At 44.8% G+C, this 18,787-nt stretch overlaps 1 protein-coding gene across 2 annotated transcripts in view; it reads right to left on the bottom strand.

Moving 5' to 3' along the window:
- The window catches only part of ARFGEF3 (ARFGEF family member 3), a 475,184-nt gene that overhangs the window by 330,731 nt on the left and 125,666 nt on the right, over window positions 1-18,787 (bottom strand). For both annotated transcript variants that reach the window (XM_086927524.1, XM_086927525.1), the window contains exon 3: window positions 357-438. In XM_086927524.1, coding sequence (XP_086783650.1) covers window positions 357-438 — 82 coding nt within the window. The remainder of the gene's footprint in view (window positions 1-356; window positions 439-18,787) is intronic.

Here is an 18,787-nt window from a genome sequence, read left to right as displayed (position 1 = left end):
ATGGGCAATACAGGTGCCAGCTCCGTTAAATGTAACAAGACGTCGGTGCATTAACGTCATCATCCAAGATGTGATAAGTAGAAGGGAAGACTTAGTGGTGCTGGCGAGACGATAATAAAAAATAAAACACTTCTCAGGTTATTTTGTGGCTGTACATGTTGAATAAATTATGCTTGGCTCTGAAGGAAAACAATGCAAAGGTATATTGTTCCCAAGTTCATTACTGAAAGCTTAAAACCAAAGAGAGGAAACTGTGATAAGAACATGATTTAAAGCACAATTGGTCCAGGTTAGATTGGCATCAGCAGCATTTACTACTTTCAATAAATTAACAAAACAAAATCAATAGTTCTTACCTGCATCCCTGCTAAGGCATGCTGGGCCAGCTTCACGCTCTTCGACTCCAAGGCAAGTTGAAGTGGGAGCAGGCATTTCTCTCTGAAGAGAAGACAACATAAAAACCAGTTTAGATCCAGACAGTGCCAAGCTTTTCTTTCATTCTAGGGAGGAGAAGTTTACAGACTCATAGCTGACATGCTAAGCAGGAATCCACATATTCTAAAACTGAAAAATGAGTTGTTAATTCAATGATTTAAGAGTAAACTGAGAGAGCAAACACATTTATCAAGGAGAGGCAGCCTTGCGAAGGAAGACTTTAATGAAATCAGAAGTACAATACATCATCATCTTGGTCTTAATTGTATAAACTGGTGAAAACCAACAAAAAACACCCAGGAAGTTACAAAACAAGAAGCAAGGAGGGTATTGAGAAATACCCAGTGTACATCTAACCTTGGTTGACATCTTTGCAATGCACACTCAGAACATGATGTGACTGAAACAACCGAGAGGGTCTCATCCTCCAATTCCAATGACTGGTCTTGGTCATTCCTTACGTGCACCCCAAAAATCTCCAGGCAAAGCAGATGCCCCATGAGAACTCGTCCTCATGGAGGTACAAAACTAATTTAGTTCCAAAGGCTACACAACAACATCCCATATTATCAGCATGGTGTTGTGGGACAACAATGGGTCACACACTGCAATTGACAAATAATTGCAAATTTGATGGTGGACTAAAAAATAAATTGTGCTAATATATCAGACTGGTAAATCATACTGATTTTGTACGCCTGCATATTTCCAGAAAAATAATAAGCCATTCAACACAACACATTAGACTGAGCTTACACAAACAGCCAATTCAATTCAGACATGCCTTGTTGCAACCAAGATGCTTCAAGCTGAACTACACAACACAACATGTTGGAAAATCATACCACATCCATCTAACACAGCACAGATATGTCATTTAGTAGACTATCATTGGAAACCCAACAGTATTTACCAATTAGCATCTGAGGGAGCTGCTCCATTCAGCTATCTGGATACATATGAAATATTTCTTATCCCCAAATCAACATGTTAGACAAACCTACCAGCTCCATCATACTTCATACCTCGGTACCAAAACCCAGTAGTTGGCAAAGGGTTGCTCCGTCGTTATGATAAATGGTTGTGCTTCGCTATGGGAACAGGCCAAGACTGGAAACTAAAAGCAGCCATCGCAAAAATGTTGAAACAAGCCCTTATTTTTTTAATATATCTCTATTTTTCTCTTCCCATATACACCAACTGAGCATGCAGCAAAAACTAATCTAACTGGAGAGATTTGCCCTGGTGGCTGTAGGCCTTCAATAACCTGCCTCAAATGCCTCCACCCTCACCCCCGGGAAATGCCGAAGAAGAGAAACAGCCAGTCCGGCGCTTTTTTTCTACTTGGACCTGTTCCCTCCCCCCAAGTGAGTTTGATAAATATTGATCCCACTGAGAGTACTGTAGTTTCACTGGACAGAGACCTCAAAGCTAGGCTCGGAGTTCAAGGGGGCAATCAAAGTGCACATCATGTTAAAAGAATGTTTAGCAGCTTCCCTAATAAGGCTAAAAGACTGGCCTTCAATAACCTGCCTCAAATGCCTCCAATCTCACCCCAGGAAATGCCCAAGAAGAGAAGCAGCCAGTCCGGTGCTATATGGGAGCCGTGCTTTGCTGCACTGTCTTTTTTTTCTACTTGGACCTGTTTCCCCTCCCCCCCCCCCCCCCCCCGCCACCCCATCCCCCTTCCCCCCAAGTGGGTTTGATAAACATGGATCCCACTGAGAGTACTGTAGTTTCACTGGACAGAGACCTCAAAGCTAGGTTCGGAGTTCAAGGGGGCAACCAAAGTGCACCTCACTTTAAAAGAATGTTTAGCAGCTTCCCTAATAAGGCTAAGAGACTGGCATTGGTGATGGAGAAGACCAATATAACGTAAAAAATGCATTCAATCTCCCCTTATCAGTGTCCTCCATCATGTCTATGAAATGCATTGTGGGTAAGTGTGTGTGGGAGGAGAGGGGTCTTGGTCTGTCTGTGGTTGTGTGTGAGCTTTGTGGGTTTGGTATTTAAGACAGTGGTTAACTTTGTACAATTGCCATCCTAGTCAATGTCATGACAAGAAGTTTGCACATTTAGACTTCCTTCTTTTCTTTCAACAAGGTGGTTGTTCCTGTGAATCTTGGTGGTAGCCCCTTTAGTCTCTGAAGCAGCTGTGCTGCAGTGCTTTTGCATATGCTGTGAATAGACAGGATCAATACGTAGTTCCACGCTCTCTAATTATCCTAGGAGGAGTTGCACACAAGTGTAACTGAGAAGGGACTGTGATCCAGGACAAAGCCTTGCTCGTTACTATCTATCCAAAATAGATCTAAGATCCTGAAGATCCCGCTTCTGTGGCTAAACCCTGGAGAAAGAGGCCTACCAGCAAAGAATGCGATGAACTGCATCTTCCAAGGGTGCCTTCCTGCAGTGATGCTTGCAGCGTAACTGAATAGAGAGGACTTGAGGGTACTATCATTCGACTATATCTTCAGGGTATACAGCAGCCCCCAGCCAGCTGCTAAGGAGGCATTGTTTCATGGTCACTTGCTTCTCCACATCACCATCAGTGCTCAAAGGAAGAGTTGTTGGCTGCTGCGGCCATGAAGGTAGCTCTTCATTATCCATGACCCCCGATCTGCAGCGGGCATGGTGTGAGTACTATAGTTGATTACAGAAGTCTTGAGGATTCCCTCCCCTCTTCTCAGTGGCCTGTGGATTTGGAGAGGTTGCTAGGGGGTGTGGTCTTGAGTATAGAACCATGGGCTGCATCTTTCTACTCCAAGATATCCTGGACAGATTCAGCCTTAAACCCCGGTCACCAGCCCCAGAAGTCACACTGTCACCTGGATTGTCTGCGCTATCTCAGTTGCTTTGCAGAATGAAGTTACTACGGATGATGCGGACACAGTTGTGATTGACTCTGCAGACACTGATGGGGGACCGAAACTGGGACAATGTTGATTTTGCCTGCAACTCTTGAAGAGACTACTTTGGCTTGTGAGGATTGGGTGGGAAATTCATTTCTTCGGTATGAGGACAATTCTTTGGGTCTGGAGAGGATTAATAGCAGCTACATCAAAATCCCATTAAGATTCAAGTGCCATTAACTTAAACTAATAAAAACTTCCTGTATCCAAAAGGAACACAGGTGGGTATGGACATTATAAAAAGTAAATCTATGGAATCAGAGTGTTGCAAAGTCTTTCAAATTATCAGCAACTTGGGGTTATGTGGGTAAAAGTTACCAGCTTCTGGATGAACAAATCACATAAAAAAACTCTGAGATCACCACATACGAGCATGTTTCAGCGTCAACTAATGAGCTTTCTACTGTTCTTTTCGATTTTAGCTCCACATGTAATCTCCCGTGCAATACTGTTATTGGTTCTGTTATGATGTCATAATATGCCAGCCAGCATCATTGATACTCTCAGAAATCTGTGGGACATAGCTCACTCTCTTGGATTAGGATCCATGCATCTTCCATCTTCCATCTATGTGCAGCCAAGTGGAAATCGAAAGACGTCATACTGGCCTGTGGTGAAATGAGCAGTGGGAGCAATACAAACAAAACAGACAAGCAGGTTCCATTTTACATTGAGGACATTGCGTTTAACTAACAGCACCTTTCTACTCAGAGACGCTTTAAGCTGCTAGCTAAATGGAAAAGGATATCGAAAAATGTGCAAATTACTGAGCTCAACAGAAGTAGAAGTGGTAGATGCTTTCTGTGCTGTGCTCAAAACATCTTGAAAAGTCCTGCACATTTGCAGATATGAAGCATGAAATCTGCAGTCAGGTAATCTTGCACTGCAAACCAAACTTCTTAATTAAACCCAATGAGAGTCCAGAATCAGGTTCTGGAGAATGTTCGACGGGGTACAGCAATACCCGGAATCCCAAGCAGCATATCCTAAAGCCCAGATTAGCTCAGATGCCAAATCAAGAGGACACCTTTCACATCCAAATATCCTGACTACACATACACAGCTCTGCACCACATGAGCAAACCAACCCTGCACCCACAGTCAGGACACGAGATTGTGTCGAACACTGGTGAGGCGCAATATAAAAGGCCCAATTACTCAAAAAGCTGCACCTGCTACACTCCTGGCAAGGGCGATCATTTATCCAGGTTCTGCAAAGGCACTTAAAATGGTAACATGAAGCTTGCATGTCTTAACGGTGACCATATGTAGAAGATACAGAGGACAAGGAGAACTCTGATCTTTCTCAACCTACCAACCAATAATAGTGATGAGTTATACCAACAAAAGCAGACTCAATGAATGGGAGGATTCACTCCAAAACCAGACCAATTATGTTCTGATCAGCATGGACACTTGGATTAATTTCAAGGCACAAAACAAGAAACGTATACTATCGAACAATCTGTAGCTAGAAACCAATATAGATATTAGTTACTCTCTTGGACGCTCCACCCCTTTAATTTTTTTTGAAGTATACACAAAACAGTCAGCAGCACCTAAAAAGCACAAGCAAGCACCAACACTGATATCCTAAGTAAGCACAGGCACACCACTCAGAAATTAGTGTAACTAAATCTCATCAGGATTATACGTATGAGTTAGAGGTCTTAATTCCAAGCACTGAAAGACGGGTTTGGCGTCCTCGGTTTCTAAAACCACAAGACCTACATATAAAATAAATCAGGTTAACATGGCCATCTACAATGTGACGCTGCCAAGAGAAAAACCCTGTCCACATTTGAAAATGTGACATGAGCATCTGATAGGCCTAGAATGAGAACAGTTCATTGGGAAGGAACCAAATCTAACCCCACCAAGGTCATAGTTTGTTATTACGCTAAGCCAAAGAATTCAGAGCAAACATGGCTGTGTTTGCATGAGTTTTCACCATCTAATAATAACAAGACAATTAAAAAAAGGAAGTCCCTCAGCAGAAAGAAATTCTGGTATTTTACTGACCTCTACTGATCGTTTTCTATCAAGACAGTTAAATAGAGGCAGTTGAACAACCAGAAAGCAATTCTGATATTTTACTGACCTCTACTGGTCGTTTCTATAAAGACAGTTAAATAGAGGCAGTTGAACAGAAAAAAAGTCCATAAGCGGAAGCAGACAAATCCTAGGGCTGATCTCCAGAGCCCACAAAGTATATACACAAACAAGTATATACTAAAGTATTTACAAGAGGTCTCAAATGCTCGACCTAAAAATGGCATTATATTACACCAGTGTATTTAATTTATTTGTAAACTGGATCAGAAGAGTGCAGACTTGACGGTGCACGTTACATGAGTACTGAAGAGTGCTTCTATGTGGAGAGTACACTGGATACCTCATATGAAGAGCCGCTAATAAAGAGAAGGAGTGGTCTGGAGCATGTAAGGCAATAATTTAGGTAAGCTGGAGTTAATCATCACAACAAGGAAGGAGATAAGAGGGAAAGGGGAGGAAGAGGTGTCATCTACTCACACAGTCAGTCAACCAAAGAAAAGCCCCTGCTCCAGCATATAGTGTATTACACCATAGTCATAACCTTTAGTCCATCATTCAAACTACAAGGGTCTTAGACCAGCCACCGCCTGGATCAGTTATTGGTGCTATCAATTGTAGCAGTGAACACTCGTGGTTACTGTAAACAATAGAAGACATTTCACGTAAGCAGCCAAGACATCAACCCTGGATTTCCATTACAGTGGCACAGACTTCTCATCATTTGTGACTCCGATTCAGGCAAGGGTGAAGGGTTGTGCTCTAGTCTTGGCAGCCCAATGTAGTAGCTAATGAATACTACTAATGACGGTCAGTGCTATGTCTTTGGTCATGTAACGTGCCTTAGTTTTTGATCCTCTGTTCATAAAGCCATCCTATACTTTCACTGTCTTGTAATGGTTTAACACCTTCGATGCTTGTGACAAGGTCAACTCGTCATGGGTTTTACCTGCCCTGTGCTTATGACGAGTTGACCTTGTCACAAACAATGGGATTTTGCAAATTGCAGCGCACAGCGGGAATATATGATAGGAGCAATGTGGTTAAATGTGTGTCCCAGAGACCTTCCATACTTTAACTCCATTTAGTACCTATGGACATCTTTGAAAAACACTGGTACACGCTTCAATTTGTGGGTTACGTCTGGCCAACATGTTTCATTGCAGCATCTCCTCGTGGAGAATTTATGAGAGCCAGAGGACCAATTTATCACTCATGATATACTGCAAATCATCTGTCCAGAAGATGAAAGCCTACTGTGGGACAGCCACAGGTGGAAGTCTACTGCCCTGCATCACGTTGTTGGAGTTAAAACTGTGTTAGAAGCAACTTAAGTTCCTTCCCGAAATGCTTGTGACACAGAGACAGTGGCAGGTAGCCAAAGCAGCTCTTTTAAACATGGACTAATGTGTATCTGTGTGTTTTTTTTAAATGTATAGCCCACTCCTAAGGCTATAGGCTTTGTGTAGGATCTTCAATCAGATTAACCTCCAGCCTGCTTGTATCACCCTCTCCCCCAGCTCCATCAGCGCAGCATCCCAATCAATGGTTTTCAAGGTCTCTTTTCTTTGATGTTCTAATGTGCTGCAGGTAGTCCAGCACAATATTCATAAGGGTTATAAGATAACTCAATTTTTCCCTTACCTGACTTTTTCATTATGACTATATGCTCCAGAGGTAATGCCTCAGGTAGACTGGACCAGCTCAGTTATTAGTCAGCTGTGCCAAGATGCAGTTGTGTATATTTGAATTCTTGGAAGGGAGAGAGGTCAAATTTCCCTTGCATCTAATTGAGCCTGCTATAGCAGTCACTTGTAGATGCTGAAGAGCAGTTGAGACAACAGTGAGAGCTGGGAAATTCCACAATTGCTGTGTTGACTGGTGAGGTATACGTCTGTGTTTGGATTTTTGGTTCTTTTTTTCAGTAGTTGAATCCTCGTATGGCCATTCTAGTGTAGTAAACGCTGACTCTCGCTGTGGCGGCCGGTGCTACCATGTGAATGTGGTCTTTCAGGGAAGTCAGGACATCGTTTAGGCAGGAACTTGGAGGCTTTAGGTTTTTTTGGAGCTTCAAAAACTTGATTGCTTCTCAAAATCAAGGTAAAAGGAGATGGTCGCCTTGATCAGGGGAAGAATTATGGGTTGGAAGGTGGCATATTCACTCTTTCTCTAAGTCCAGTTTCAATTTGCTCATTGTAGTCATTAAAACAGTTAAGCAGGTGAAGCTGTGAACGCTTCAGATTTGGTCACCTCGCAAAAGATTTAGAAGAACGTGCTGGTCCTGGTTAGAATGCTAGCTGATATGGGACCCTTTTTTGCTCTTCAGATATCAATGTCATGCATTCTTATGTAGACCTTAGAGCAGCGGTTCCCAACTTGTGGTCCGGGGACCATGGGGGTCCGCGACTACTTTGATAATTAAATAATATTAACAGATTAATCAAGTGCATATGAATTAAGAAGCTAAATGTGCAATTGAAAATTTTAAAACGTACTGCAAATATGAATTAAATTATTATCCTCAGATTGATTTGTTGGAGCAAGGCAGCTGCATCAAACAGAATATAGTATGGATGATGAGTAGCCTCAATTGAATTTAGAAAAGCTCCAACCTATTTTTCATTTATATATGTTTACGAATTAAATAAAATGTGCCATCATTTCTGTATTTTTTGTGTAGTGTTTTGCAGTTCTAATCATCAACAATGCGTAGGCCGGGTCCCCCGGCTTCCAGTCATGGCTCAGTGGGGGGGTCCCCAGATTCCAATAATGATTCAGTGAGGGGTCATCAGATTCCAATAATGATTAAGCGGGGCTCCCCTGGTTCCAGTAATGATTAACACCTTTGGCGCTCATGACGAGCTGAGCTCGTCATGAGGCACAGTGGAGCTGTGCTCATGACGAGCTGAGCTTGTCATAACTGCGGCGGCGCGCCCACGCGGGGATAATTCCCCTCCTATGCGGGGTGTTCTATTGAGTGGGCGGAGTCATGACGAGCTGAGCTTGTCATGAGCACAGCTCCACTGTGCAGGGTGACGAGCTCAGCTCGTCACGAGCACTGTTGCGCCGCACGCGCCCCCCCCCCGCGCTGCGGGGGAATTACCCCCGCTGCGAAGGGGTTAATTGAGGGTCCCTAGTAGTTAAAGGTTTGAGAACCACTGCCTTTGAGGAAGACATTGTCGGATGCGGCCATTTTTTTCGACAGTGTTTCCAACTTGCATCCCAACTTTTCAGTTACAAAGGTTTTTCGCTAACCAAGTATTAGATGAGCTTTGACACGGACTGTGATTTTGAGATGTAGCGCCTAAGGAAGCTCCATGGTCCTAGTTGCTCCACGGTGGTTTTGTGCAGGTGAAATATCACAGAAAGTGCATTTTGTGTAAAGTGTTTATTGGACAGTAGCACAGTTTTCCGCCCAGAAGAATGGAAGCTTATTCAAGGTTTGTCGTTATGCCCAACAGCGCGCCATGGACAGGAAACGAGCTCACTTCATGCTTCAATATACTGTATTTTATAAGGAAATAAAAGCCTGATCAGTGTGGGTCTTTGTTCGGCTCTGATCTGCTGCAGGAACATAAGACTGGAGCTGTAAATGATACCTTGCTGATCCCAGGATTTCTCCAGGGACGGCTCGAAACCGGTACTGCCAGACAAACAGGAGCCACTTGCTTGCTGTACATTTACGCGCCAAGGACGCACATCCGCCCTCGTCGACAACAGGCGGTGTCTTTTGTTGAAAGACCTGTGACAGCGAGAGATTCCTTGTTTTTGGCTTCCATTGAATCTAAACTCAGTCATCTGCACAAGCCCTCGGGTGTTGTACGGCCTAATTGCAATTGCTTAAGTACAGAGAGCAGTTTAAAAAATAAATCAATACTGCCTGCAGCTAGAAGTCAGAGGCCCCTGTCTCGAGCGCCCTCCACAGCCAGTAAAGGAATAGCATGGATTTTTTGCATCAGATCTGCACACCATCCCATTCAATCAATGTCACATCGAGTTCAATTTAAGGCACCCCTTTGACAAAGTCGGTAGGCCTATCTGCGTTTTCTTGCAGTGAGAAGGCTTTCATAGTGCCCTCACCCACCGTGGTCCCTACCCTACTGTCCTATCGATTTAACCATTTAATCTCAGCCACTTGTTTTGTACCCCCCCCCCCAAGGAGTTCAGTAACTTTGATCCTGGCCTGGCTGGGCAGGTGGTACAGCTGGCAGAGGCTGAGCAGGGTCTCTCCATGCTGAGAAGTGCAATGCTCCCATTCAAATGGTTCTACATAGCTTAATCAGGGCTATCTTTGGAAACTCCCCATCCCACTATACGGCGGGCAGTTGACCTCCAATCATCAGAAGAAAGCTTCCGGGACTATATTGCACTGTAACACATATAGTAAGTTGGGGATGATTATCAACTTAAAAATGGCCGCTCTTTCCAGTACCAAAAGCGGTAGCTCGAGACACCGTTTCTGATCGTCCTGAAAGATATCTCACTTCCAAATTACAGTTAGGAAAGGCCCATTTATTTCTTACTAATTATTCGAAATGCTTTAGCACAAAAATGCACACAGTCCTTTGATTCTAGTCAGAAAATAGAACAAGTGTCTAGGCAAAAGAAAAGCCAGCAAAAGGCAAAGAAGCCAGCTCTGTCTTGAAGTACACAGATTTGATAATCTTATATCTCTGTGGGAATAACAATATGTGGGAATCTGGGTATGTACATGGATGAACCACAGGGCTCCTTAAGTGTAGTGGGTAAGGTTTCTACGTTAGCAGACTGCTACCGCTGTTTAACGCTTGAGAACACAGGCTCAGCAGTAACCTACGGCAATCAGCCTTATTGGAATTCCCATTCCTTATGATACTCCTGAACACAGGCCTGCAGTTCCTGTGAGCCTTACCCACTCAAGGGGTATGGAGACACTCCATGCCAATGCTATCCCTGTTCCAATGGCAGATTTTCTCCCCAGTGCCTCCAGGCACATAGGCTGCTGCCTACATCAACACCCAGTAACAGTCCAATTTCTTTGCCAGAAGCCAGTTCTCTTTCCAGTCTTTCGCTGAGGGTATCTTTAATTGCAGACAGAGCTACACTGCCTTTTGATTAGGCCGTCACAATACAAATACCACATATATACATGACCACTGCACTCAAGGAGGGCAGAGGTAAGAGTGTAAATGTGTGTGTGTGTGTGTGTATATGTGATATATCTATACTACTATTATAAAGTAAGAACTTTGAACCTTTGAGGCGGGTAAACTCGGGAACCACAGCGCCAATCCACACAGCCGATACATCATTGTAATCGTCAGGGTGTGCAGATGGACATAGGCTATATAAACTATACAAATATGCGTTATTTAAAAAATTTACATAAAAAAAATGTAGTCCCTTCGAAGTAGCGCCGGCCGCGACCTGCGTGCTGACGTCAGGAGCGCGGGGAGGAGCGGCGTCCAGGAGCGCGAGGAGGAGCGGCGGACATGGCGTGGGGGAGGAGCGGCGGACAGGCGGTGAGGAGCGGCGGACAGGCGGTAGGAGCAGTGAGGAGCAGCAGATCGGTGAACTAAGGAGCGCGGGTGAGGAGCGGCGGCTGAGGTAAGGCTCTGGGGGACCCGCGGACAATGTCGGGGCAGGCGGTGGTCGGGGCAGGCAGGGGTCGGGGCAGGCGGGGGACGGGGCAGGCGGGGGACGGGCGCCCGCACTGCTGGTCAATGTCGGGGGCCCGGGCTGCTGGACAATGTCGGGGCGGGCGGGGGTCATGTCATGGATAGAGCCACACAGCAGCAATGTCACATCGCTCCAAAAGAAAAGTACACTGTGCTCAATACCAAGAACCCCAAATAACAAAGGGCACTAATGATCGCAGCGGGGGCCCGGGCTGCTGGACAATGTCGGGGAAGCCTGATTGCTCCCGGACAAGGTCGGGACGGGCTGCTAGTATATATATATATATATATATATATATATATATATATATATATATATATATATATATATGAGGAGGCATCCATGTTCATTTCGGATATTAACAAAAACGATTTGAACTTAAGGTTCACTGGTCAGATCAGTAGCACAAAAGTTACCTTTTTGGATGTGGAGGTTAGCATTGCTAACGGAAGAATAGTAACGGATCTGCACCGCAAAGAGACAGCAGGCAATACGGTTTTGCACGCCACCAGCCATCACCCAGCCCAACTGATTCGGAGCATCCCCTACGGGGAAATGCTAAGGATCAGGAGGATATGTAGTACAGGTGAAAATTGTGCCAGAGCCCAAAGTGCAAGCAGGGAAAGATTTGTTGAGAGAGGGTACTCTAGAGCAATGGTGGAAGGGGCCATGAGACGTGCCAACAAACCCTCTGGGCATGATATGATTGCCGATGTGGAACCAACACAGGTACGAGAAGACATGGAGTCTGGTCAACCTAGGTTGATAACAGCTTATAGCCGGCAGCACAAACAAATACACAACATAATTCGCAGCAACTGGCAGGTCATCAAGGGAGATCCGGTCATTGGGGGGATCTTAGCTGATAGGCCAGCTATAACATACAGTCGTGCCAGATCCATGAGCGATATGTTGGTGAGCAGTAGTCCTGAAGTGGCGGATGACAACTGGCTTGGGAAGAGTAAGGGCTTTATCAAATGTGCTGTCTGTAAGGCATGTAGGATAGGGAAGAGTCGTACTTCCTATACCACGCCTTTCAGTGATGAGGTGATGAACATCAAAAAGAAAATCACCTGTAAATCAGACTTTGTAGTTTACGTGTTGGAATGCGCTTGTGGTCTGCGATACGTGGGCAGCACGAAACTGCAGGTCCACAAGCGCATCCTACAACATCTAAGGGCAATCAACAACAGGGATGAGACTTACCCTGTTGCTAGACATGTGAATTCATGCCACGGGGGTGATGTAGGGTGTCTACAGTACTATGCTATAGATATGGTTCCGCCCCTCCGAAGAGGGGGTGATAGAGAGGCCCGGCTGAGAATATTGGAGACTCGTTACATCTTAGAGCTCAATTCAAAAACCCCTAACGGTCTGAACCAAACCGAAGATCTACATTCATGTCTGTATTAAAAATGCAAATGTGGGGTTTTTTAATCAGCAAAACATCAGTACTGTAAGGGAGCTTAAGTGAATTGTATATAGATGAAATAATGTCGAACATTAGATGGCTTTTTTAACATAATTTTGATGGTGATGGGTATAGTGTCATTTTAACCACTAGGGAACAGTTTTTGTTCACTGAAACAAAGAAATAGTTAAAGCTGTTTAGAGTGCATTAGCTTTCTCCCAGTGAACAGCAGCGTGGACGCAGTGGTGACAGGAGTTGGTATGCCCACATGGGCTCAATTTTGAGAAATGGTCCTCAAAATGATTTCCTCGGAAGTATACTTATGCTTTGTTTCCATTTGCGTAATTTGCACATAATAGAGCGAATTTGCACAGAATTAATGAATTGTATATTTTTTAGTCATGATTTTAACATGCAATGTACAGGGTCATTTTATTCTTTTAATTGATTTTATACTTGAATCAATTTAATCAATGGGAACATGCATGAGGGTGACATGAGGATAAAGAGTCCACTTTGTGGAAAATAGTAATAGTTTTCTTAAAACGTTTGATTTCTTACTTGACGCAAGTCAAAGAATAATTCCCTTTGGGCGAATTAACATTAATACATAGGTACTTACAAACATACAGTGATCTGACCGGCAATACGAGCAGACATCCACGCGGGACGTTCGAGACCTTTATACAAGAGGGCCAACACGGAGGAAATTGCCTCGTGTGAGTTCGAGGGTATTCTACTGGAACCCTGAACCCCCGTTAAGTCGCAAACCGTTCTATTGAAGAGTGAAAGTCGATATTGACTATAGATTTACCGCGTGCCTTGGACGCAGCGTTTTTAATATTCTCCATTACGCTGGATGTGCCATCAAAACTGAAACTTTGATAAAGGTTCTTTCGCCACTATTTCCAATCAGAATTCTGTGTATTTAAAGAAGATAATTCGCTTGACGAATATCTCTACCATACGATAAGGAGGCAGCATACCCCTTATGATACACTGCTAGACCCTTTGCTTGCTCGAGTATTGGGAAACATTTATACACACTGTCCTGATGAAGGCGGGTTTTAACTGAATATACCGCCGAAACGCGTCGATGCAAGGAGTTAATCCGGGACGATTAACTAAGGAAAATTCTAAATAACTGTTTAGTGTTTGAGTTTAGTCCTTTCTCCCTGTAGCTCCTTTTTATTGGAATGTTGATTTTATTGATTATTGTTCCGTCCTGTATGTGTTTCCCAATTTTCAGTTTTTAATTTATGTAATGTATGCTAATAAATTGTTTTAAATACTTTATTCTTTCAGAGTGTTTTCACATGTATTGAAGTTTTCACCTATTTTCATTGCTTCCTTGTTATATGGTTGGTATTGGTCAGATCACTGTATGTTTGTAAGTACCTATGTATTAATGTTAATTCGCCCAAAGGGAATTATTCTTTGACTTGCGTCAATTGTGGAACCCTATCCCTTTGGTTTTGGGGTCCTTCTCTCTTTTACTAGTGATTTCTTACTTGTACATGTTGTATAACAAATCATATGGACCATGACTGATTAATTGATGCACTGGAACTTTACATGTGATATGTCGTGCATTTGATCCTGGACCAGGCTGAAGTCTGTTTTTTATGTCCACAGGCTGAGGGGTCAGCTGATGACGCACTTGCACTTTAAATTGGTTGGTGAAATGCCGGACCATGTCATGTGATCAAGGGGCTGAGGTCCCGAAACGCGTCATGGCGGCGTGTTTTTCTGCACGAGGATGAAATAAAATAATTTGGCAACTTTCCATCTGGGTCCGGTTTTCGTTGGTGTTCTGAAGCTGTATTTGGGGCATAACGGAGTTCGTTATATATATATATATATATATATATATATATATATATATATATACACACACACTGTGGTGGTTGCCAACCTGTACTTATAGCTAGGTCATAGATTCCTTAGAAAGCCGCTTTTTTTTTGTTTTGCTAATAACTTTGGTGCTGTTTGACATTATTTCTTTCACCTTGGCTCCTTTGTCAAAAATTTCACGCTGATCCGTCAAGTGGGGGTTAAAAAAAAAAAGGAAGTGGTAAAAAAAAAAAAAGGGAGTTGTACCAAACGTGTGATTTCTCCTATTGAAAGTTCAGAAAAAATAGTTGAAAGAAATTACACCAAATTTGGCTAGATGTCATAAAGTTACTCAGAGAACTTCTTTTTTGTGATTTTGTGTAAATATTTCCAGCTGCTCTTGAGAAATTAGCTTTTAAAAAGGGGCTCAGGTTGGGCGTGAAGAAGTTAATACTCAAAGTTAGGTATCTCTGTATGGTTGGTCCCATGGTAATCAGGAGGTCTCAAACAATTTAAGAAATAGGTCCTTCTGACTGGTCGAAGGAGCTTCTTCTTCTGACAGACATATTGGTACCACAGTACTGATTGATCTGATTGGCTGCCTGCAAATCTGAACAAAATGCTGCGGTCGTCACTTCAGTAAAGTAGGATCTGCTTCTATGGTTACCCCCAAGTTTTGCTTGATTGATGCTGTCTTTGACTAGTCTGACTGGGATTCTGCTAATCAGGACCCCAGTCTATCGGTTTTCTCCTTAAATTGTTGTGTTCAGTACTTAGGTACTTGCCTCATCTCCACAACGGCCCCCCACAGACGCCGGGGATGCCTGATTTCACCTTAGAGATACCCAGAAAGGGACCATCTCACAGGGAAAACCAGGACGGGTTCCCCAGCGGTCTTCAGCGCCAGGATACTCCTTGGAGTCACAGTGCGCTTTACAAGTACACCCAGATTCACATTCACATCCCACATTGGATACTGAGGGTACCACTTATCAGTCCCTATTATACTGGACTAAGGTATCCAGGGCCTAGGTACCCCAGAGGTCTACCATGGGCTTAAGCATGCATTATGCCACCCATTAGAGACCATGCAAAATGGAACTACATGCCTACCATTGCAGCCTGTGTAAGTTGGTGCTTGCACAACTTACTTAAGATAATGGTTTCCTATATCTAAGGGTCACTGCACTTAAAATATATAAGTCACCCCTATAGCAGGCCTTTACAATCCTGAAGCCAGGGTGCTTGGTTCTAAGTGAGAGGGAGCCCTTGCATGAGCAGGACACGCCTTTAACCTACAGAGTTCATTCTCCCGGGTTGTCAGTGAATCAGCCATATACTATATAGAGAGGCACAAAGTAATTACGAAGTGACCATTTCAAAACTGGCTGGCACGAATCCTATCATGTTTGGTATCAAACATGTTGGAATCATACCTCCACACCGTAAACGGTGTGGAAGGTATCATTCCAAGCACTGGAAGAGCCCTCCGTTAGGCTCTCAGTGTTCGCTGTACCAACCTTCTAGACCCAGACAGCACAAAATGGTTGCTGCCAACTAGAGACACATTTCTGCCCTCCTGCTGCTGAGCCAAGCTCGAGCAAAGGAATATGGAACAATAGGGATCCTGTCACACGGAGATGTGACCACCTCCCACACAGGATTTGGTGTAATGGGACCAGGTGGGTCCGCTTGTCAGTGCCAGAAAGTCTGCATGAGGGGCACACTTGGTGTCCCCATACATAGTCCAGTTCTGGAAGCTGTTAGTTCCCGCTCTGGCACAAAACTGGACAAAGGACATGGGGGTAACCTCCCCCTGTCCAGACTCTCCCCTGGGATGGTCCCCTGAATCTTCCTAACCCTTTCATCAGGGTACTCAAGGGCTTACCTGGGTGTAGGTCCCTAGATTCATTGTGGGATAAGATTCAGATTAGACACCACTGCTTTTCTACTGTCTGGGCACTCTGGACTACACTGAACTTCGTTTGGGCCTGACTTTGTCTCCCTTCCAGTCTGCTGCATCGTCTGTGCCTGTGCATCATACAGGAACCTTCCAAGGCCTGTGAAACATTAAATACACTTGAAGGAATCTCCCTTGGAGTGAAGGAGTCACTCCCCTGCATTCGCAGGCAAAGCAACTAAGTCGACCGTTCTGCTTATCCTGAGCTCCTCCGGACTCCATTAGGTTCTGCAACACAGGTGGTGGTTTGTCACAGCTCCGGAGACCTGCCCTGCCTTCTCACCAAGTTTGAGGCTAGTATCCCTCGTGGGGGTTGCAATAACCGAACCACTGTGCACCGCGTCCAACTTGCAGTTGCAAAGGCTTGTTGGCTTCCTTCCAAGAAGATCTTCAGCTCCAAGTAGCTCCAACCTCGAGCATCTCTAGTGACCACAACTTCAGCCAAACGCACTGTGATGAGTGGCTTGAGGTCTCACGACTCCAGTGCCTCCGGCTTGTGGGTCCATTTGAGGGTCACACCTGTTTCTTTTGGGCGGCCCTGATTGCTCGCAGCCTGCCCCGACTATCCTGCTTGTGGTGAGTCCCCTGGACCTTGCTGGTCTCGACGTTACTCCTTCTTTGATTCCTGTATTGGTTTAATTTGCCAAGGTGTTTTGGTGCTCCCACTGGACACCAACCTCTCAGCACATGACATCCTCCGTGGGACAGCTCGTGCACGGCTCCTGGTCTTCTTCAGCATCGCCTGGTCCTCTTAGCTCCCAGCTGAAGATTCAAGGTCCTCGTCACCCATCCTGCAGCACCCGAAATCAGAGGGCATTCGTCTTTCAAGTCTCCTGGTCAATCCTGATTGACATAGACTCTGTCCCCTCTGCTTGCAAGCGCCTCTCATCAGGAATCCATCCTCAGATTCCACAGGACACTTTATCCTTTCTCCATAGCGGCACTTTCCTGAAGTCCTCCATTGGGTTAGACTGTGGTTTCCGACACCACTTCACACGTATGCACCCGGATTCCTGGTGTAGGTAACGTGGGTACTTGAGTATTCACGGATGGGGTGGCTCTCCAACCTTCTGTCTTCTATGGGGTTTCTTCAGGTCCACTGGGAAGGGTACTTATTTTTTTTAAATCCAACCGCGACTTGCACATAGACTTGTACGGAGCACACGGTCGTGTTCTCACACGGCACTCGCTCTCCGTGGGGTCCCTATCTACTTACCTTGGGTGGATCCGAGGGTCCCCAGCATTTCAACGTCCTCTCAACATAGTCATGACTCAAGTAATGCTTCTTATACCGCTTTCTTAGTATATGGTTTCCCCCCCCCCCCCCCCTTTTCCGGGGTCCACTGTGTATTCTGTGCTATTTACTGGGGTTTTTGCTGAAGTATTGTGTACATTGTGTTTATCTCTGTGTAGGAAATATTAGAACGTACTAGAGAGCATTATATAATAAATACATATTTTTATAAATACTTGGTGTGGTTCTTCTCATTTAATCTATACAATAAGATTGCATTCTGGTACAACAAGCTGCTTTTCACATCTCCTGGATTAAGCCTAAATGCTGCTCTCCAAGCTACCACTTAGAGAACTTTCTAAGGTTGTCTAGGACCTCTTAAATCACCAAAAGGGTAGTCTGGACTGGTGCAAGATGCCCACTTACAAAAGTGGATATCATTTACCAGGCCAGCTTCTCACACCGTTACAGGGCTCGGTCCCAGAATCCTGAAAAAAATGACAAAGCCCATATGGGGTCAGGATGGGCGCACCTTGACCCCCATAACCATGTGGGGGTGAGGGGTTGCAACGGGACACCCTAACCCTTAAGTAACATTAAAAAAATAATCTGGGTGCTCAGTACGAGGGTACCCGCACATAATTCTGTACCCCACTATAGTGTCTTTCTTCATGACCCATAGATTAGACCATGAGGCTAACCGCCACTGTGAGGGTCATAGGCCATAAGCAGGGGTGGTTGGCCATCTGCGGTGAGTTAGGCGGCGCTCCAGCCTATTGCTGCCCGCCACTGAAGGACGTGCTCAGTGGGAGGTTGGTCACCCATGAACAGGTTTGGTGCAGGGCCTGGCCAGAAGCCATATCCTGCGAGCAACCTGCCCCCCCCCAGACGCACCTACCAATGGTTGGCCGGCCATGGAGAGGTTTGGCACATTGGAGTCTCAGGTTGCTGTGAATTAAATCGAAATAACATTTACAATTTTGATGCATAGTTTGCATACATTAAGGCCGGGTACTTAGTCGCCTGCTTGGCCCTGGATATCAGCAACCCAAATCCAGGGACTGAGAAACCACGCAAGCTTCATGGCCAGGGACCATGAAGACATGGCAAGCTTCATGACCAGCAAGCTTTGTAACTAGGGACCGCGAACCTACGGCAAGCTTCATGGAGCTGTGCTGGATCTTTTGCAAAATATGCAACATTATAACAACTACTCGGGAGACTTGTAGGCCTGACACTTTACCCTGAGACTGCCTGCTTCCACCCAAGTGGATCATTCCACCCTGCTAGAA

Source organism: Lissotriton vulgaris, chromosome 6 (genome assembly GCF_964263255.1).
Source record: "Lissotriton vulgaris chromosome 6, aLisVul1.2, whole genome shotgun sequence".
NCBI lineage: Eukaryota > Metazoa > Chordata > Amphibia > Caudata > Salamandridae > Lissotriton > Lissotriton vulgaris.
The sequence above is the reverse complement of the archived record's forward strand: the minus strand, read 5'-3'. Positions and strand labels throughout refer to the sequence as shown.